We start from the raw sequence: 22,605 nt of genomic DNA, 5'->3' as shown, positions 1-22,605 counted from the left end.
GCTGAAATCTGAACTGCTGTTAAATAGTGTTATCATTAAAGGTGGCAAAGCAGTGCTCAGGGGCAACACAGCATCAATTAGTAGCTAGCCAAGAGAAGTTGGAAATATATAGAAAGAGACGGCGACTTACCTTTGTTCATTGTGGGGCTGCCAGAGTTGCCATCGCGACAGTGTTGACCATTTGGCTGCTGTTGCTGCTGCTGCTTGGCAGGCTCGTAAATATTTGACTCCTTATGAGCAGCAGACGGAGTGGAAGCAAAGGTGGCAACTGCATCTCCTGCCATCGTGTTGCTCTTGTGTTGTGTATTTGCTGCTGTTGCTGTAGGTGTTGTTGTTGTTGTTGCTGTCATGGCATTGCCATTGCCATCATAGACGACACCATGCCAATGATTGTTATGGCCATTCGACTCCAACTGCGAGACGGAATTCGTCTGCTGCTGTTGTTGTTGTTGTTGCTCCTCTGCATCCTTGTTGTTGTTCACATCCTGTTCCTGTTCCAGCTCCAACTCTTGCTCTTGCTCGTCGGCAAAATCACGCAGTCGCTGCTGCTGCAGTTGATGCTCGCGTATGAGACGATCTCGTTCGTGAAAGTGACGCACGAACAGATGCTCGCCGCCATTGTGGTGTTGTGGACGTGTGGCAAGTGGCACGTTTAGTGACTGTTGTTGCTGCTGTTGCTGTGGGGTTAATGACTTTGTAGCATACAAACTGGCGCTGGCAAATGTCTCTGTTTTCGCATACGCCAAGCTCGGCAGACTATTAATTAATGTGCCCATTGTACTTGCTGTTGTTGCCACTGGCTGCCTATGTTGTTGTTGTTGTTGTTGATAATGATGTTGAAACATAATTTCATGCAGTGGTATCAGAAAGTCCGGCAGCGATTTGTGCGCTTTGGCAGTGACGGATGCTGCTGTTGTCGGCATTTCCATGCCAAAATATGGCAGACATGTCTGCGATTCGACACCGACTCCCACATCAAGACCGATGCCTGCGAGGAACTGCGGAGGGAGACTTGTCTGACTGGCTGTCACATAGGAAAGCAATTCGTTGTCCTTGTTGCTGTTGTTGTTGTTGTTATTATAATTATGATATCCTGCGACTGGCCTCAAATACCAGGGATTTAGCATTGTTTTCGTGCGACAGCTTGCCCCGTTTGATGGCAGGCACAGAGACGGCGGCGCTATAAATCATAAGCAAAACGAAAAGGGGTAGAAAATTGGGGTAAAAAAACACATGAAAACGATTGCATTTTTATAGACACAAAATGAAGTGCGAATTTGTCGCTTTTTACACCAAAAAAAAGGAGACATGAAGAGAGTGAGTGCTGTGGCATGTGTTAAAGGGTTGCACATTATCATTATTAACACCCGGTACAGCCACCCCCCTTTCCCCTTACCAACCAAACACTGGCCCTATCATTTACCTAACCCATCTGGCTGAAGTCCAACTCTGCAAAGTTGTTATGTCACTATCAATTACTCATCATTATTGGGCCCCGACCCTCACGCATTGCTACGCCTTTTAGGCCTTGTTTAACCCCCCTTCTCCCTTTCCAACCCACCCCACTTGCAACTGGCTGAGTCAGGGGGTTGCACGCCATTTTTTAATGTTTAATCAGTTCGGATCATCATTCGATTCGTTTATGACTTTGATTGATTATCAATCTGTACATAATTTCCATTGCAAAAACGTTTTACACAATTTCCTAAACAAAATCTGAACATTTGCGCAAAGTGTGGGCGTTCGATAAGCGTGCCAAGACACGCCCGTTTTTTAGTTCCAACACCAGAAGCAATTCAACGTTTTGTAACTCTATTATAAAACTGTTTGATGAACTTTCATATTTTTAGGGAAAAATGCAAAGAAAACGAAAATGAGGGAATGATTGTTTCATTTTGTAAAATTTTATTGCTTTTACAATTTAATTATTTTCTTTATCAAAGATTTGTTTTATTATATTGTTTAAAAGATTTATTAGTTTTAAAGTAAAGTGGGAAAAAGATTTTTTAAATTTTGTAATATTTTATTAATTTTTATTGAAATTTTCTTTGTCAAGAGTTTGTACCATTTTTTTTTAATTTTTAATGGGTTTGAAGAAAAATGAGGAAATAATTTGTAAAATTTCATTGCTTTTACAATCGAATTATTCAAATTTTCTTTGTCGAGTGTTTTTTAAAAGCTTTATTACTTTTTAAAGTAATATGAGGAAATAGTGCTTTAAATTTTGTAAAATTCTATTGCTCTTACAATTCAAATATTAAAATTTTCTTTGGCCGGAGTTTGTTTTATTACATTGTTTAAAAGATTTATTAGTTTTAAAGTAAAATGAGGAAATGATTTTTTAAATTTTGTAATATTTCAATAATTTCACAATTTAAATATTGAATTTTCTTTATAAAAGATTTTATTAAATTGCTTATGAGGAAATGATTTTTGAAATTTTGTAAAATTTCATTAACTTTACCATCTAATTATTTAGAATTTCTTTATCATGTGTTTGTGCTATACCATTTCTTGAAAGTTTTATTAGTTTTGAGGAAATACCAAAAGAAGTTTTTCTATTATTCCGATAATTAGCCTGTGTGAGGTCTTCAACAATATGATTGAAAATATTAATAAAAACGTTGAGACTCGCAACTGCAACGATCATAAAAAAAAGAAAACAGAAAAGAGAGATTGAGACAGCATATTAAATGCGAAAGGAATAATCGAAAATCGTTAAAGAGGGATCTTTAGACAACGCAATGCTGTCACATTTTTGTAGCTAGGGAATCTGCCCCCGCTTTGCGTTGCGTTGCGTTTCAGCTCGGTTGCAAGTCTAATGTGTTTGCCAGCCGGTGCATGCAACAATGGCACACAAAGGATAAAGGATAATGCCGCAATAGAAATCAAAGCGCATATAAGAAAGCAATAAAGGCAGTCAAAGGAAGACACACGGCTCCAGGTAGTCGATAAGAATGCCGAAAGGATGTTGGCGGGTGCGTGTTAATCGCCATGTTGCAGGTAAAGTAATCGCAATGTAACAATGCCAAAAAAGAGGAAAAAAACCAAGAATAGAAACCGCCAAAAAAACGCAATAAATGAGGGGGAAGGGGAGCAGGAAAAGGATCAGAATCAGTGGCAACTGGTTAGATAGATTTACCTTTGTTGGCGCGCTCGATTTGGTTGGCACAGCTTGCGTTAAGAAGTAGCCAACAAAAAAAATAAGAGAAGAAGGATGCAACAAATTGAGCCTGAAAAAAGGATTTAATTTTCAGTTTTTTAACAATTGCCAACTGTGGCTTGTGGCCATGAAGCAGCTGCAGTTGGGAAGCGAGACTGTGGCAACTGTCTAAGCAATGGAAAGTAAACGCAGCCTGACGCAAACTTTCACCTTTTCCATCTTCATTTCATGCAACAAAATGTGGCCTTATGGTCCGCCTTTCAATGGCATTCACCTTGACTGGCACATGCATTCAAGTCCTTTGACAGGCATTCAATCGCGTTCAGTTTCTCTCAAGTAATTAGAAGTCAGCTTTCGTTGCAAAAGCCACGCCCTCATTTGAAATCGGAATCACTTTCCCCTGCGTTCGCATTTCATTTTCATAATCCATGCCACACTTCCTTCCAATACCAGATGCCTGGCGAATTTCCTGTCAACCCTGAGAGACCGTAACCCTTTTTTTGCATCTTTAAGATACGTCGCGTGGCGGGCACACGACACGAAGCGAAGAGAAGGGAAAGGAAGGGAAAGGGTTAAATGTTAACTAATATTTTTCCTATTATGTCAAAAATTTGCTGTCGTTTGCTTTCTGGGTCACTCGATGACTTCCTGGCTCCCAAGGTCCATTAATCTTCGACATTTTGGTTTTGTTCTAACATCTCATATATCAACGGAATACCATAATATTCACGTACATATCTTTTAACATCTTTGCAACCTGGTAGCTATATTTATAACCAAATCTACTATCATTATTCAAGTTTTCAACGCTTTATTTTTGACTCTAATGAACATTTTGTGGTCAACTACTCGAATTGAGATTCTCTATGCATCATTAGCTCTAACGCCGCATTATTTTTCCATTCATGCAGCGATTACACCGGGTCCGAGGGGGATTTTCCCCTTTTCTCTTTTATTTAAAGCTCTCTTGCAAATGAAATGAGCTCATAGCTGATGCCCAAACGGTAGCTTTATTGCTTTACAAATTACCAAAAAGATCAAAATGCAGTGAAATTTATTAAATATGAATAAGATGAACAAATTTCAAGACATATATATTTAAATTTTATGTTTTTTTTTTTTTACATTTTTTCAGATTTAATAGAGTACGGATAACTGGCCTATGTAAGTTTACTATTTTATATATTTTTCATAATATAAGTTTTGCCTATTAAGGTATAAAAAGGTGTTGGATATGCACAAAATTAAATTCGGTAATGAATCAATTTTCATTCAAACTTTCTACAATAAAATTAATAACGAAAACCAGACGTGCTCGAATTTAAATTAAATCCACACACATAAAATCACCGGCAGAAGAGCATTTAGAAACGTTTTACGTAATAATTACGGCTATTATTTTGAAATGGGGTCATTAACATGTGACATTCAACATTCAATATCCACAACACAACACAACTCAGCACAAAAAACCAAACAAACATAAATTTAAAATTGTTTTAGGCAACAACACCAGCAACAAGAACAACAGAACTTTGATCTATAATTAGCGATAAAATAGGTTATAAAATAAAATAGGAAAAAAACGCCAAATGATAACTAAAGAGTGATAAGAGTTCGAAGAGTGCTTAAAAGATACATTTCTTTGAGCATCGCGAACTTTGTTTAATTTGGAGAATGTGTCTCAGTCTCAGGGCAGAAGATTTCGCTGAAGATTTTGCTCGAATCTGATTTGGCATAACAATAAATTTTTCCACCAGCTAATTGTGGTTTCTGTGGTGAGTTTGAAGAATGATCTGGGATTAGTGGAGTCATTAAAAAGGGCTAAAAAAAACAAATACTAAAATATATACGCGTCAGCTGTGCCAAACAAAGCGTGGCATAGTGATGGCAACGTGTCGTGACACGAGTCTTTAGGTATTCACGAAATGTCGAGAAAAGTAGTATAGATATTTGTTCTTCTTAATAGATAGAAGATCAAAGTTATGATCTTTTTAATTTAAGTTAAATTTAGAATATTTCAACATAAAAATGAAAAGGTTGTTTAAAAATAAGAAGATCAACGCTAGGATAAATTTTCGTTGCAGTTAAATTAAACTTAGCATAAATAAATGATAAATTATTATAAAAATGAATAGATAATTAGTTTGTTCATTCAGATCGATGCACATTAAATGTGTTTTTAAATTTCTTCACGTTCCCAAATAATGTTCTTCTTGGCAATCACGCTCTCATATCTAACCGATTAAATTCTGGTGTAAAGTTCAGAACTTTGGTGGGCTTCATCTGTTGCACGTGTGTATAAATTGGTGGTGCTTAGAACATTACCGGCAGTTGCTTTGCGCTTTAGCCATGGCCTACACGTTGTTAGCCACGTTAATACTTGTCGCTCTTTCGCGTTCATCCGCTGTGCCAAAACCCGCGTCACTTGATCTCTTCGCCCCACTTCCGGATTTCAAGCACAAAGAGGAGCTATTGGAACACTATGGCGACTTTATGTTGTCCACGATGAATCGCAGCGTGGATCCTTGTGAGAATTTCTATGAATACGCTTGCGGTAGCTGGAAGGAGTCAAAGATGTTGACCGAAAAGGCACGGAATACGAGCGTCTTGGGTGTTATTCAGGAGCGTATTAACGATCAGATCTTGGCCTTCCTTCAGAATGCCACGCAAGAGCAATTACAGGATAAGAATCATTCCACGAGTGCCGAGTGGAAGGCCAAACAGTTCTTTGCCAGCTGTGTGCAGATGAAGGTGAATCTCTCGCTGGGCTATGAGAAAATCATGGGACAGCAGGACGATCGCTATGCGGTGGAGTGGAAGCAGCATTATCAGAATGCCAGCCGGGATTGGATCTACCTCAATTTCATGTCCCACTACGATGTTTATCCGCTGCTCCCGATGAGGTTGCACTATAATACATCGGGTCGGAAGTTTGATATTCTACTCTCGGGACCATCCAAGGCACTGGCGAATGTCAATGAGGAGCAATTGCAGAATATGACGCGGGATTTTGGCATCATCGATGAGCAGAAGCGTAAGGATTTCCTTTCGAACTTTGCGAATCTTACGCAATTTGAACGAAATCTGACGCAATTGGTTAAACATCGCAATGACACGGAGCAGTTAAAGTTGGGAGAATTCATTACCCGTCACAAGGAGGATCGCTTGAATTGGACGCGTTACTTTGATGTGGCCTTCAATGGCACACAGAGATCGTCCTGGCCAGTGATTAATCTTCTAGAGGATGTTGGTGAACTTGTGCACTTCCTGGAACGCACAGAGCTGAGTGTTCTACGCTCTTATGTACAACATCGTGTACTCATCAAGTTCTACGAGGTGTGGAAGACAAAGACGAGGAATGGAACTTTGGCCAGTGAATGTCGCGTCATCACAGAGACTTACTTTAATTATGCGCTGTTGCCCTGGTTTATTGAAGAAAACTTTGACAAGGAGCGACGCGCTGATGTCTTAACTCTAGCCAAGCACATCAAAGATACGTTCTATGATCTGCTGGATCAATACAGTTGGTTGGATGATGAGACACGCTCAGAAGCCAAGACGAAATTATCATCAATGGATATTCTGGTTGGTTACAGTGATGATCTGCAACATCGAGAGATATTCGATGCTGTGTACAGTAATCAGAATATGACCAGCGATTGGTATGAGAATCTCGTCACGCTTGAGAAGAATCGAGCGAAAGTCAAGCTTCGATCGGTGGATAAAGCGTTGATACCACAAGTTCAAATGACACGTATTGCGAATGCTTATTACGCGGGATACTTCAACCAGGCTTTCATTGCAATTGGCATTTCCCAGTGGCCACTTTATCACGTCGACTTTCCGGCCGTGCTCAAGTTCGCTGGGATTGGAAATATTGTTGGTCATGAGATGGCTCACGGATTTGACTCGACGCTCTATCAGTACAACTACGATGGAAAGAAGGTCAACTGGTGGTCAGCAGCTTCGTTGCGCAACTTCAAGGAACGCTATCGCTGCTTGGAGTCCCAGTACAACAAATACATTCTGCTGGGAGTGCAGACTAATGGCACCCTAACATCGGGTGATAATATTGCCGATAATGTGGGTGCTCGAATGGCGTATCGTGCCTATGAGAGGAACATGGGCAGCAAGGCGTGGCAAAAGAAGCCGCTACAGGGAATTGATTACAACAACAAACAGCTCTTCTTTCTGAAGTTCGCACAATCCTGGTGCACGGGAGCGGATAATGCTTCGAAGCTAAGCAAGATAAAGAGCGATGAACATGCCTACGAAGAGTTCCGTGTCATTGGAACATTGAGTAACATGCCGGAGTTTAGTGAGGCTTTCAATTGCAAGCTGGGAACGGATATGAATCCGCTCAAAAAGTGTGTTGTTTGGTAGTGCAATAAAGAAAATATATTTAAAACAATTGAAATCGTATTCTAGAGGTCAATCTTTGTAAAGAAAGTTCTCAATATGTATAAAATTAGTTCGATAAATTATATTATTAAAAACTTTAAATCGTATTTCAGAGATCACTCCTTTAAAGAAAGTTCTCGATATTTGTAAGATTAGCCCGATGTCAACTAACATAATAATATCTCTAAAGATCTCAGCGACAGTTTTATGTCGGCAATCAAACCTTTCAAGCACTTCATAACGCCCACGCAAAAACAAAGAAAATTGTCAGACTATTGTCCCAGAATTTAGTACAGCTGATGATGAGAATAAGAACTAATTGATTTTAGGCAGAACCTGCAGAGTGCAGCCTGCAATATACGATGGGCGAGTCTGTTAATATTTGTCTTTTGACTTCGAACCGGGTGACACCTTTCTCATTACGAATTAATGGCATTTGAGCGCAGTTGAACAAAAGCAAAGACAAAGGAAAGAATAGAAAGAAAGTCAGCAGAAAACTACCGAAACGTTCGATCCCAAAGATCCAAAAGGTGTAGAAAGTGAAGTTCTGTACTGAGAGCAACGTCACTTCAGCTGAAAAATGGTTATGCTCAAAGTCAAAGAATAACAGTTTTACTATCATTAGTCCGTGCAAACGAGATCGTACTGAGAATAGACAAAGTGCCACGCAAAAGTCAGCAAAAATAGAAAAGATACAAGAGATGCCTGTTGCATACGAAATGATCTGGTGTGTCAGTCGGTCAGTATTTGTTTAAGGATCTGCTGTGAGTTTATCGTATCTATGCTGTCTGTCAGTCGAACGGCCTAACGGATTTTCATGCATTTGTTATGGATTTTCGGCGCCAGGTCTCTTATTAGCCCTCACAATATTCAGGTAGTATTCGTTGTTATCCTTTAGACTCAGACTCTCAGCTGGAATGCGAATGCGTGACTTGTCTGACTCTAACTCTGACTTTGGCTTTGGCTCATAATCTGCAGGTCATAAAATCAGCATAGATCATTAATTTTACAGTTTCTTTCTTTCTCTTCTAACTGACTTTACCCAAAATGCAAAGTGCAGGCCTTGTGACCTGCCTACACACATCTACTAAGGTGGTCTCTCTATTCTCTACTCTCCTCGGGTTGGTATAAATCAAATTGCAAATCTTCAATTATTTAGCTGGGAAATTCAAGTGCACTTTCCCACTTTATCTCATAATTGCATTCGCAGCAGCACAAGCACAAAATTGCCGCCACAATGCCCAGTCAAATTAGCCAAGACGAGAGCGACCATTTGTAATCTTCTAGCCCCAGACTCCAGCATCGCTTCGCTTCGCCTTTAACTATGACTCTGTGGCTCTTCGGATCAGGTTCATGCCTTCAGCTTTAGCTTCAGTTTCAGTTTCAGGCTTCAGGCTGTGTGTAGTGAGCGCATTAATTTCATTTATGTAAACCATTGGAACAGGGCTTGTCTTTTAATATGAAAGGCGTAGACCGCGTAATAAAAAATCAACTTGCCGAGCGATGCTGACGCTGCTGCTGCTGCTGCGCTGAGTGGGAGCCGCTCTGCAGCAATCAGGTCTGTGAGCAGACAGGGTTGCCAAGGTTGACTAAGATTGCTGAGAGTAGCTGGTAATATGAGGGAGGAACTGGGTTTCAAAAATAATCTCAAAATAATCAATGACATGTAAATTTTGACCAGAGACAAACTTTTATAAGATTCCAGGATTATTGTGAATAGGCAGGGTTGCCAAGGTTTAATAAGATTGCTGAGAAACTGTGATTGAAAATAATCACAAAATAATCAATGATAATAATCAATTTATTATATATCGTGAGCAGGCAAGGTTGCCAAGGTAGAGTAAGATTGCTGAGAATAGAAGCAAATATATGGGAGCAACTGTGATTGAAAATAATTGTCAAATTAATCAAAGAAATGTATATCTATAGAAGATCTAACTGGATCGGAATTGCAACATTTTAAGAAAAAAGAACAAAATTTATTTTTTTACTTTTTCAATATTAATGCACAATTTAATCAAGTTTTGAAGTATTAAAAAAGATGTTTTTAACTTACAATGCAAATTTTATTTAAGTTTGTTTCACTAGTATCCTAAAAATCTTATATCAAGATTGTTCTTTCTTCTCTGTGTGTAGCAGAGACAAACTTGAATTAGATTTTTGTATTTGTAAATCTAGAAAATATTTCGGTTTGGTGAGCATAATTTCTGTTGTAGCATCTTCTTCCTGGATTGTTGTTTCAAGATTGAAAAAATCTTAAATCAAGATTAGATTTTTTTTCTTTCTGTGTAGTTGTTAATCTTGTGCCATTAAAGTTGCCTCGACAACCCTGGCTGGTCGAGTATTGTATAAACAACTTGCCAAAACCATGTTACCATAATTACATGCAGAAAGTCTTTTAAGCCTTGGTTGGCTTCCGCCGCAGCCGCAGCCGCTGCCACAGCGCACCCACTTCCTGACACCCCCAACTCCCCCAAAAAGAAAGAGAGACTTTGGCGACTGCGGCTCATCATCTCTGCTCGTAGCAGCAACGGCAACAGAGCAGAAATTGAACAAATGGGCGTCACGGCAGCCGCAGCCTGGGCAGAGAGACAGAGGCAAGTACCAACTACCAACTACCAAAACAGTTGCAAGAGCCACCAACCACCGGGTGGTGTGGTGTGGTGTTCATGGTGAATTATGAAAATCGTTGCGAAATTAAGTTAAGAACTTTTGCAGCAGGAAGCTGCAAGAAGGTTGCATTGAAGCCGAGCCACAAAGAGCCACGAACTGAAGAAGGTTGAGGCTTGTGGCTTTGCCTTTATTAAATGGAGATGATCAATTTAAATATTTCGTTATTGTTGTTGCTGCTGATGTTGTTGTTGTGCGTGTGCGCCTGACCCAAAGGTTTACGAATTGAAGCTGACTTTGAGTTGGAGTTGGAGTTGGGGCAGAGTTGCTTGTTGCTCTGCCTCTGCCTCATCTTGATGCAACGCGTTTTACTGTTCAACCTGCTGGCTGCTGCTTCTGCTTCTCCTCTTCTGCTCTCCACCTCTGATTTGTATAAAAAATGTGCTTCATTTTATTTGGACGCTCTGCCGTCCGCCTTCGTTCGGTAAACGCCCCTCAAAAAAAGGAGAAAAAAAAAAAACACGAAGCTCGCGCCGAAAATGCGGCAAACAAATCGCATATGGATCGCTGGGATCTCTGTGGTCTTCTCTTCCACTTCCACTTTGTCTTGGCTTCTGCATTTGCTCCAACTTCCAACTTCGTTTTAGATACTATATATTTGCAACCTGCCTCTTTCTCTTTTTGGATTTTTGCAAACGATTATCTAAATTGCATACGAAATTATTTTAATTAAAAATCTAATTTTCTTCCCTGACTTCTTCCCACCAAAATTCTCATTGGGGGTTTTCCTCGGACTCGGACTCTCGGTGCTCCTCCCACTTCTAGAACTTGTTACTTAACATATTGCATTCTTGCACTCGACTTTGAAGACGATGGGAAATGTTCTTATTACTCTTATGTTCGATAGCCGTTGCATTTTGTGTGCATTGAAACCCTTAATTTGACGCGATTAAAACGATATTAGTGCGGCTTTTATATGGTCTCATCGCATATGTTGCACTCGTCGCGTATGTTGTTGCATGCCTCATTGACAGAGAAAAAGGTCTTTCTCTGCTCTCGAGGTGTGAAGTTGCCACGGCGTCAGCTGCTTACGTGACCATTTCTACGCCATTTATTGATTAATGATCTACTATTTGGATATATGTTTGAGCTAATGTTTCTCCCTTACTCAGAGTCTTGCTCCGTTTTTGTACTTGTATAATTAACGCCTTTCCGGTTGTGTTTTGTACGCTTCTGAGACAGTTTCCAACTGAGAAATGCAACTAGTCTTGAGCTGAGGAATCATTAGGTTAACGGAAATAGAAGGTAATAGAAGGTATTCTATACTAAAGATATTTCGAAGAGTCTCTAAAAAGTCTCTCTCTCTCTTTTACATTCTCTTCACTAACTTATGCACTTTATTCAATTAAAATTATAGCTAAAACTTGACTTAAAAATCAGAGTTTGACCTTTAGATTCATTTCATTTAGATTCTTATATGTAGTGTAATACTTTTTGAACTTAAATATCTTCTGAGAAGACTCTAAAATTTTATTCATATTCTCTACTCTAACTTATGCACTTTATTCGAATAAAATAGTAGCTAAAACTTGACTTTAAATTGTTTCTCGAATCAGAGTTTGATCTTTAGATTTATATCTGTTAAATTCTCATATGTATTATAATACTATTTTAACTAGAGATCTTCTAAGAAGCCTCTAAAATATCATTCATATTTCCTACTCTAACTTAAGCACATTATTCAATTACAAGTCTAGCTAAAACTTGATTCAAATCATATTGTGACCTTTAGATTGATATCTGTTAGATTCTCTCATATGTAGGTAGCATCGATTAAGATTGAGCCACGGCATGAATAATTAATTGATGCAAGTGCAATTTAATTAGCCACCAACCGATGCATAAAATTTAAATAAATGTTTGATTTGAATTTAATTGCTGGCAAACATATAAGAAGAGAAGAACCTGTCTTGTCTTCCACACACAATCTCAATCTCTGATTGAATATAAATCAAAGCTGCCAGTGCAGCAGCTCATCACATCAGCAGCTGCAACAACAACAACAACAACAACAGCGATTGTGGAGCCTACTGGAGATCATCAAAGGGACGCGCTAATCACACGCTGCGCCAAATAGGATCTAATTTCCACACGAAACTCATTTTTTATATTATTATATTCAACAATGAATGCAACGTGAATATAGAGAGATCATAGAAGACTGCCAGTTGCAGTTGCAACCTCTGACTGACGGATGTCGGCGTTGCATTCAAATTTTGCGCACCGCACGAAGATAAATGATGAATGCAACTGGCAGGTAGGGAAGAACGAAAGAAGAAGACGACGAGGAAAACCAACAACAAGGGGTTAGCAGGTTGTCAGTGGCAGTGGCAAAGGTTAGCAGGTTACAGGTATTTTGAGCTGCCGTTTTCGATTTGAATTTCGACAATAATTAAGCGCAACAATGGATTTATTGAGTTTTCTTTCCATAATCTTCATTGTAGTTAAACGTCGAGCTGATCTGCGGTTCAGACTGAGCCTACAATTAGTTGTGCCCCCCTCTCTCTCTCTCTCCCTACCTCATCATCATCATCAACAGCAGCAGCAGCAGCAGTTGCCATTGCAATTATCATAATTATTTTCATTCATGCGGCGATCTGTTGAGATACAACTCCTCGTCTCAAGTTCGAGATGCGAGACTATCTTTGAGGTTTTCATTTTTCAGCTTGATTGCCAGAGATACATTTACAGCGATAAGTCTGCGCTCTGTCAGTCAGAATCTTTTGTGAATGAAATGCTGTTGGTTTTCCCTGACATTCACTGACGTTGAGCTTAACGCCGTTTCCTTTTGTCTTTCCGCGTTCTCAGCACTCAGGATGTGCATCTTGCATTCAAATTTTCCTCTCTATTTCTTCACGTTTCCGGCCAAACTCATAAAGAGCTATTATGCACTTGATGTGAGGTTTGCAAATGAGAAATAATGAGATGTAGATGTATGGTAATAAATCTATCAATTATGATTAAATATTAATAAGTGAATTGATGAATTTGAATGTGTTTTCTTTGTTCTAATTTCCAGTTATTGATTTAATACTTTATCTCATTCTATTTTCTAGTACTAAACTTCTCAAGCTCCAATTAAAGTTACGTTTCAATATCACTTTGCCATTTAAATGGGAATCAAATATTAAACTTAAATACTTCCCAGGTTAATAAGTGCATGTTTTCCCCAGTGTCGATGTTGGTGTAATACTTTAATTGACAATTAAGAAAATTATGTTATCATATTGTGTATCGCACTCGGGTTTAATTCGTTCGCTTGTTGCACTTTCGACAGCCATTTACGCCTTTAGGTAATTGTTTCTCTGTTGCTCAGTTTTTTTTCGTATTTGTTTTTGTATAAAGTATCTGTAGTTGTCTATAAATGCAGCTGTATCTGCGCATTGTATCTGTATCTGCGGTTGCACTTTGCGCTGCTTTCCCATGGTTAAATGGTTAAATGGGGGGACTAGCTCGATCATATTGAGAAGGAGGACGTCATATTGTGCCATTTGTACATGTAACGCGAGTGCACATTTAAGGCAAATTATTATGATGCGATGTGTGTGTGTAATGGCCTATAAGCCAAGTTAGCGGCCACTTGGCTAACAAAGAAACAAACTACCAACTACAAACAACAACGATGAAAAAAACCAAATCTAACATTTGCTTAAATTGGATACAATTTCCGGTCGCGTGTTGCAGCGTTTTGATCTCTTTTTCTCTCACTCGGCTTTTGTTTTTTTGTTTTGTTTTACATTAAATATTTTTTTGATAATTGCCTCACTTAAAGTTTGTTGTTATTATCGCCGTTATAGTTGTTGTTGTTTTGCATGTGAGCAGCGCATTTCCGTGTGCGAGCTCAAAAGGAAATAGACAACGATTTGAATATGAAGATGAATGAAGTCTGAAGTTTGAGAAGACATTGAGTGTGCTCTAATGAGCCTTATTCAAATAAACGTAACAAACAGCCAGAAGGGGGTCGACCTATAAATAGTGCATAGCAATTTCTGGTTTTTAACACACACACAATTGAGGTCACGTGTTTACAGTTTACTCTTCAGTGTCCCCCGAGTGAGATCATAAAATGCCATCGTCAATGCCATTGCCGGCAATTTCAATAATCGAAAGAAAACAAGATGTTTCCTAGCCCAGCAGCAACAGGACTCTCTCTTGCACCCTTTTATTTTTCGCCAAAGGGCAACCCTTTATCCTCTATGTTGTGTGTTTTTTTTTGGGTCGCGGTTAAGATGGATGAAGTGTTTGACAACCCTTTCAATCTTCATAAATGTTTGGCACTCGTGGCCAGGCGTCGATTGTGCAAATGTCTGTCTGTCCTGTCCCCCTTTGTGTCTGTCTTTCTATCTGCCTCTTCGATTGCGCGAGTCCTTTAGCAATATTAGCCAGCTTGTAGAACGTCTCCCTTGTGTGTCACATCTTTTGGCTCTATCAAGATGTCGACGACGTCGACCTTTTGCCTTCGTCTTTAAGGGGTCGGCAATAAAAAATGAAATCTGTTTAAACGCATAAAAAATTGAAAATCTCATAAGCATGCGTATGGCACGAGTTGGGATTGAGTTTTGCCCACACCGAAAGAGCTCTCGAGAGTCTTCGAGTTCTTGTTGTTGGCTGCTGCCTGTCAAGGGGTTAGAGCCATGAAAAATGGCAATGTTGTTGTTAACACATTGTAAATACCTCGTTTTTCACTTAACGGGTTTTTAAGTACATATGTATTTGATTTTCACCACGCAACATGGGCGGCTATTAGAAGCAAACGCCCTATTGTGGGGCCACAACTTTAATTTAAAGTGTGTCGAAGCGTTTGCACAAAACATATTGTTGTGACGGGTTTTAAGCTAAGTAATAATATTTAAAAGTGATAAATTCTTGGCAAAATATATATATTGTCTACACAATAAATAAAATTAAATTCTATAATTATTTTAAAAAGTTGTGAATTGCATGAAATTAGGAGGAAGCTTCTTAAAATTTTAAATAATTTTGATAGGAATATTGTTGCGTATTTTAATACCCGCTACCCTTAGGGTAGAAGGATATTTTAACTTATTGTCTCTATGAAATGTATGTATGTAACAGGCTGAAGAGGCATCTTCGACTTTATAAAGTGTATTCATATATGTATGTATTCTTGATCAGCGCTAACAGATGAGTCGATATAGGTAGTTTAGCTTTAGTTTTTGGCCCACAATCATATATATACTAGTACAAAAGTACTCTATTGTAAAGTGTAATAGTATATTAATATACCAAATATAGTCTTTTGGCACATCTTAGTATTTTTGTGGTATAATATTGGTATATTTGTGACAACTTGTCCTATTCAAAATGGCTAGCGACGTTGGTCTTGGTATATTTTAGTATTGTGTGGTATATTTTTGGTATATTTGTGAAATCTCGCTCTATTCAGTATTTTGTGGTATATTTTTTGGTATTTTGCCAAATCTTGCTCTATTCAAAACAGCTAGCGACTTTGGCCTTGGTATATTTTGGTATTTTTGTGGTATATTTGTGGATTCTTGTTCTATTCGAAATGGCTTACGGGTATCTCACAGTCGAGCACACTTGACTGTAGCTTTCTTCTATTCTAACTTCTGTGTTTTTGTATATCTTAAATTTCAGTGAAAATAGAATATAATTTTAGGATTGCCGAAAATCTGTTGACAAAGCTTTTGAGTTTACTACACTCAATACAGAAATTAAAATTATTTACCGACATTTTATAAGTAAAAGAACTTCAATTCCAATAGTTTTATTTATAAGCTAATTTAAGTAGATATTTCTTATTACACTTACCCGAATGTTTGCTGCTGTTGTGGCTGTGACTGTGACTGTTGCTGTGTTCCATCAGCTCCATGAACTCTTGCTTGACTTGAATTTGTGGCTGTCGCAGCATGCTTTCAAATGTGTTGTTGTGTGTGTTGTTGTTGTTTTGCTTAACGTGGCTAGTGGGTGTATGGGGTGGACTATGATGATGTTGCTTTGTGCTTGGCTTGTGGCTGGTGGTGGGGTTAAAGCCATTCAAATGGGCGACGTAAGCGGCATAATTAACAGATGCGGCTGCTGGCAGTTGATCATTGACTGAAGTCTCAGTGCGAGCAACGCCTTTGCTAGTAATTTGAACATTAACACCTGCTCGACTTGAGATTGTTGTTGCTGCTGTTGTTGTTGTTGTTGCTGCTGCCATTGCTGGCAGAGTTGTTGCTGTTGCTGTGGCTGCTGCTGCTGTCGTTGTCTTTGCTGCAGAGTCAAGCAACAACATTGCTGTCGGCTCCAAGTGTTGACGATGGGAATTGTGGTGCTGCTGTAGCTGAAGCTGTGGCTGCATCTGTTGCTGCCCAAGTGTTGCCAACAATAATGGCATTGCTTGTGTTGTTGTTGTTGCTACTGCTGCTTGTTGTTGCTGCTGTTGCCGTTTCGCGCAGTTCGTCAGCAGCAAATTGCGTCGCTTTGATTTATGACGCCAGTTGCTGCCTCTTGCTGTCTTCTACGACTTGTTGCTGCCTCAGATTATGATATTGACCCATGCACCAGCGGCGATTTTTTTCCCTGGCTAAAGTTGCTTTTGCTGTTGCAGTTGCTGTGGCTGTTGCTCTGGCTGTTGATGTTGCTGTTGCCTGTAAATGGTTGATAATTAAAAATGTCTTCTTTTTGCTGTTGCTGTAGCTGTTGTCAGTTGTTGCTGCTGAAAGCTTAATTTGCTGTTAAGTGCTTTTTAAAATGTTGTTATTAAAAAACAGTTGCATCCCCTCTAGCAGTGACTCCCTCTTCTTCCCCCTAACCCTTTGGCTGTCCACACTTCGTGTGGCTACTCTATCATCTTTGGCTGCGATTCTAGTGCCACGATAACGGAAGTAATTGATTTGCTGTCTGAACACTGGCCGCCTTTTGCCTCCCCCTCTATCAAGAGCTTGTGTAATTGCCCCTCTCTTTTCGAATCGGTATCCGCGAATTTCACGTGACCAATTCTGACTAATTCGCAAAGGCTTTTCGAACAAGAATGAACCTTTTTCATTGTTGTTGTCATTTACAGCGGAAGCTTGTTGAGTTTGCGGGTTTATCGGAACCATTAATATTCTCATAAATTATTGGCAATGAGTCAAAAATTGTTAAGAGAAATTATAGAACTATTTGTATTGCTGATAAGAAGTTGTATTTGTCACAAGAAGGTCAATTAAAGTTTAAAGTCTTTCTATTTTATGAATATAATTATATTAATGGTATATTAGTATATTTGAATACTATGTAGTATACTATATACTATCTGATATACTAAGTACTATATAGTATATTAGAATACTATGTAGTATATTACATACAATATATTATTTAGTATATATTACTTTATTTATATTTAAGTATAAATATACTGTACTATATACTATACTATACAATATACTAGTTATACTATATAGTATTTAGTATATTAATGTATTATCATACTACGTAGTATAATAAATTCTAACTAATATATTCTAATATATTCTAAATACTATAACTAGTATATTAGAATACTATATAGTATAGTATATACTAATTAATATACTAGTATACTATATATATATACTATAAAATATACCATAATTACTTTTGTTTATGGATGTAATTATACTAATGGTATATTAGTATACTATATACTACGCTATATACTAAATACTATATAGTATAAATAGTATATTAGAATACTATGTAGTATAGTATATACTAGTATACTCTACAATATACTATATATATTATTATTAATGGTATATTAGTATATTATTATACTATATACTACACTATATACTAAATACTATAAATACTGTATAGTATAATATATTCTAACTAATATACTAAATACTATATAATATAACTAGTATATAAATATACTAGTGTTTTCAATAATATACTATATATGCTAGTATATTATATAATATACTATATACCATAAAATATGCCATAATTAATTTTCTATAAATGATCTCATTGAAATTCTACGGAAATGCTTCACATAAAAGTGCAACAAAGCCATTAAAGTGTTCAATAAATTGAACAAGTGCGCACATCGTAAAAGCAGAATGAAAATATATAGTAATAACTTGGTCTATTATGCAAACAAAGTGACAAATGATATTTACAGACACTTTACAGTTTAAACTGTAGCAACGCTGAAACGAAATTGTTGTAAATTGAAAACAAATTGAAGCCGCTGCGATATGCGATAACACAGCACGTAACAACATATAGAAAAGCGATGAAATCAAAGAAAAATGGAAAAATTAAACTACAATGCTCTCGATGTTGTTCTACTATTTGTGTGAAGAGAGCTTCGCGTAGTCGACGATCAAATGAACGTGCCCGAAACGTAGCCACACTTTACTTCCCCCTGCCCCTCTTAGACAAACACTGATAAGATAAGGGAAAGTGCAACGCTCATAAGTGTGTGGTTAATATATGGAAATGTTGTCCATAAAATGAGGCGAGGGGGCGGCATTTACATACACCTGTTCAGCGAGGTAGAGAGAAGAGGAGAGAGAGAGAGGGGGAAGGTGATCGTAACAATAATGGCACTTGTAAACAAATCAATCGACAGCGCAAATTGCCGGCTTGCCAAAGTGCCGGGTCCATCATAACATTGATTGTTATCAATCAGAGCAATTGGGGCCAGGTATTGAACAGAGAGAAGGGGCTCGACGGGGGGTGTGTGGAGAGGGGGGTAAAACTACATTATGTACTTTGCATGTCAGCAAGCAATTTCCGAGTATGTGAAACTCCAGAGACGCCGCCGTGCACTTCAAAGGCGTCCCGACTTGTTGCAATCGCTGCCCGCTCTCTTTCTCTCTCTTTTTGTCTTTGCTTTCTTCTCTCCAAACTTGTTCACGTCTCGTGTGGCAGCTATTTTTAATAATTGTTCAATAAAATTGGTTATTTGCCATTTGTGCTTATGGCCCTGTTTATGTTAAATTTTCTTGATACCTCTTCTCTCTCTCTCTCTCTCTTCGATATGTGTGATAACTATCGTTATTTTTGGCACTGTGGCGTTTTTATCTTGTTTTAAAATTAAACACAATTTGTTGTTGTCACACTCGATTGTTATGATGGTTAACGGTTAACATACAAACACACAAACATACATTGTATATAGGCCGCTGTTGTTAATTTCTTAGCACTGTTTTTCATTAAGTTTTCATTGAATGTTCAATAACTGTTAGTAAAGATAAAAGGTATTTGATTTGATTTACTAGCTTCACTGTTGTCGTCAATTGAGGCGATTAAATTGCTATTGTTTTTTAATGTTCTTTAACAGTTTTTATAACTAATTGTACTAATTGTAACTTTATTAATATATGCTTTCATTATTGAGTTGGGTAACATGCAAATTATTAGTAATTGAATAGTTATATTAACATCTTAATAATTTCTTTTAACTTCTTCGAAATATATATGTATATATTTTTTGATCAGTTATTCATTGTATTATTTCTAGAATTAAAATGATTCAAATGATTCTAAAAAACATAAGAATTTAAGCTGTTGATCCCAAATTTCTTGTTTAGCTATTATTGGATGTTCTCAAGAACTAAATTATTTCTATCAAATGATTATATGTTAAACACATTTTAAAGTGTTTCTTATAACTCAAAAAGATTTTAAACTGTTGATTCTATATTTCTTTTTGGGTTATTCATTGCATGTTTTCAAGAACGAAGTTTTTTCTTGATTATTCTTGATGATTATAATCAACATTTAAAAATGTTTTTTTATGGTTCTGATTCTTCCTATAAAAACCTTTTTATATGTGGTTTATAATCAAAAATTATACTTCTGTCTCAATAAGAATTATAAGAAGCCTTTTAAATGTTGTTTATAATCATTTGAAATTAATAATTTGGTTCTTGAAAAAAGCCAATTGATTCTATATTTCTTGTTTAGTTATTTTTTTATTTTAAATGATTCTAAACAACATTTAATATGTGTCTTTTGACTAACTGAGAATTAAAACTGTTGATTCTAGTTTTTAATGATAATTTGATAATAAGGAAAAACTTGATTTTAACGAGTGGCAATGGAAAGCACTTGTTGTCCCGCCCACACACACATATACACACACATCCACATTCAGGTCCTGAGCTGATTAACAATAAAAATGGTTGAGACAAGTAGAGAAAATGTCAACACAACGTAATCGATCGAGTCATCTATCGATCGAGCTTGAGGTAAAGGCGAAGGTGTCCACATAACAAGCTCCTTAGCACACACATACACAACACACACTCACACACACATAAATAACTTACACGCGTGTTAAGATCTTTTTTTTTGAGCCGCACCTTCTGCAGAGACGCCACAATCGAATTCGAATTCGGATTTAATTTAATTGTTTGTTTTCGGGATAAATTTAATTGCAACAATGGCGTCGCCAACGTCGCTGTCGCCGTCACCGAGACACCAACAACACTATAGTCGTAGTTGTTGTTGTTGCTGTTGTTGTTGCTGTTGTTGTTGCTGCTGTCGTCGCTGCTTTTCACGCCCTGCGCGACTGCAACTTTGGCAACTCTGGGAGCTGTGTGAGCGAGACACGCTTTTTGATTGACTTCCGACAAACGACTGACTTAAAAAAACGCAAGAAGATATGAGCAAAAAAAAACAACAAAGTTAAAATAAAAAAAGCGAAAAAAAAACACAGTTCGCAACGACGTCAGCCGACGACGACGTCCACAAAATGTCAAGCGCGCGCGCAAAAAAAAAAGTAGATGATGTTGGGGCAGCGCAGCAGCTGCATGTGTGTGTGTGTGTGAGCTTTGCCTGTGTTCTGTGTGCTCTGCCAGCAGGTGGCTCTATGGGGAGGGCGCTGCGTTGACGGCGACTGCGACTGCGACTGCGACAGAGGCAGCGGCGTTGGTAACTTGGACTTGGACTTGGAGACTCGCTGGCGTTTTGGGAGTTGGGCGCATTTTATGGCAGCGCGGCTTCGTTTTTCTTGTTGTTGTTATTTCGTTTCGTTTCTGCTCGTTTCGTTTTACTTTTTTTTTTTTTTTTTCTTGGCACGAGGTTTTAAAATCAAAAGCGTGTATTGTGTGGGTGGCCTGTGTGTGTGTGTGTGTGTGTGTTGGTGGGCGGGTGGTTCTTATCGGATTTCGAATTATGTATGTATTGAGAAGGGAAAATGCGAGCAGGTCCCCATTAATTTGATTTGTAGTTTTATGGGAGCCACATAAAATGCTGGCTAATAATGCAATTAAAATGAAATTGTGTTTAAATTTGAATTCTAAATTGAATTTCAATTGAATTACTATTCCAAATAACTATAAATACTGCACCACTGTGCAGCACATACAAAATATGCATAAGTGTATGTGTGTGTGCAAGAAATCAAAGGGACAAAAACAAAGCTCGAAATGACATGGCGAATTGGCGATGATGGCGATGCAGAACCGAGAATTATTCGCTGCCTGTCAAAATGTGAATGTCAACGGACAAGGCAACAAAAAAATGAAGGAGAAGAAGAAGAAGCAGCAGTAGCAGAAGTGACAGCAACAGCAGAAGCCAATGGCAGCGACAGCGGCAAAGCGTAAAAAGCGATAAACGCATAAATTAAAATAATTACAGTGCAGCAGCAGATTTCGTTGACGTTGTTGTTGTTGTTATTGCTGCAGTTGTCATGCACGCACATTGACAATACACGCACGCACACACACACACACAGAAGAGGAAGAGAAGCCACAAAAAAATGCGCGTTGCGGCAATGCTGCTGCTCCGTTGCAACTGAGAAATGCAGCTGGAAGCATCTCAGAGCAGCCAAAGACTTGCACAGCTTTGCACTTGCGTTCCACACACCAATACACACGCACACACCCTCACACACATACACACATATGCGAAGAGTAGTAAATGCAGCTGTGTTGTTGTTGCTCTTGGCTGCTGTTGATTTTATTCAAAATGGTTTGTTTATGTGTGCTTGAGCCACAGCTGGGGAAATGTTGACGCTCTCCACACTCACACACACACACACACACACACTCGCACACCGAGCTGAAGGCAGCCAATAGCATTGGCGCTTGTCGCTCAGCGCGCGCATGTGCGTGGCGCTCTCTCGCTCACTCAACTCGCCAAATTCGCCGCACACAAGCTTGAGGCTCAATTCGCCGTGTCTTTGCGCAGCATCTCGCTTTTTCGCCGCGGCCGTTGTCGTTTTGCCTTTACCTTTTGCTTTTGCTTTTGCTAATTTCCGTTCATTAAAGTTGCCTTCTCAGCGACGGCGTCGTCTCGTGAACTCAACTATTTCACTTTAGCATTTCTTTCCCTCCCCCTTCGTCGTCGTCTATTCGATTCTGTGTGCGCGCTCTTAAAGCTCTCGCTTTGCCTTGCTTTTATTTTATATGTATGTTGTT

The 22,605-nt window shown here is 38.3% G+C and overlaps 2 protein-coding genes across 3 annotated transcripts in view; one reads left to right on the top strand and one right to left on the bottom strand.

Moving 5' to 3' along the window:
* LOC133847451 (POU domain protein 2) overlaps positions 1-20,826 on the bottom strand; it is a 35,772-nt gene extending 14,946 nt beyond the window's left edge. Inside the window, exons 1-3 of one of the 2 annotated variants that reach the window (XM_062282515.1) lie at positions 20,499-20,826; positions 16,031-16,844; positions 131-1,180 (exon numbers count right to left, since the gene is read on the bottom strand). In XM_062282515.1, coding sequence (XP_062138499.1) covers positions 131-1,180; positions 16,031-16,598 — 1,618 coding nt within the window. In that variant the 5' untranslated portion in view covers positions 16,599-16,844; positions 20,499-20,826. Of the gene's footprint in view, positions 1-130; positions 1,181-16,030; positions 16,852-20,498 lie in introns of both variants that reach the window. The other variant, XM_062282507.1, reaches the window with a different exon arrangement.
* On the top strand, positions 5,516-7,549 carry LOC133850897 (neprilysin). The gene has a single exon (XM_062287151.1). It carries the CDS (start codon positions 5,516-5,518, stop codon positions 7,547-7,549), a length of 2,034 nt encoding a protein of 677 aa, XP_062143135.1.
* Positions 20,827-22,605: the final 1,779 nt, after the last annotated feature.

This window comes from Drosophila sulfurigaster, chromosome 2L, assembly GCF_023558435.1.
Source record: "Drosophila sulfurigaster albostrigata strain 15112-1811.04 chromosome 2L, ASM2355843v2, whole genome shotgun sequence".
NCBI lineage: Eukaryota > Metazoa > Arthropoda > Insecta > Diptera > Drosophilidae > Drosophila > Drosophila sulfurigaster.
Note: the sequence above shows the minus strand (reverse complement) of the source record. Positions and strands in the feature narration are given on the sequence as shown.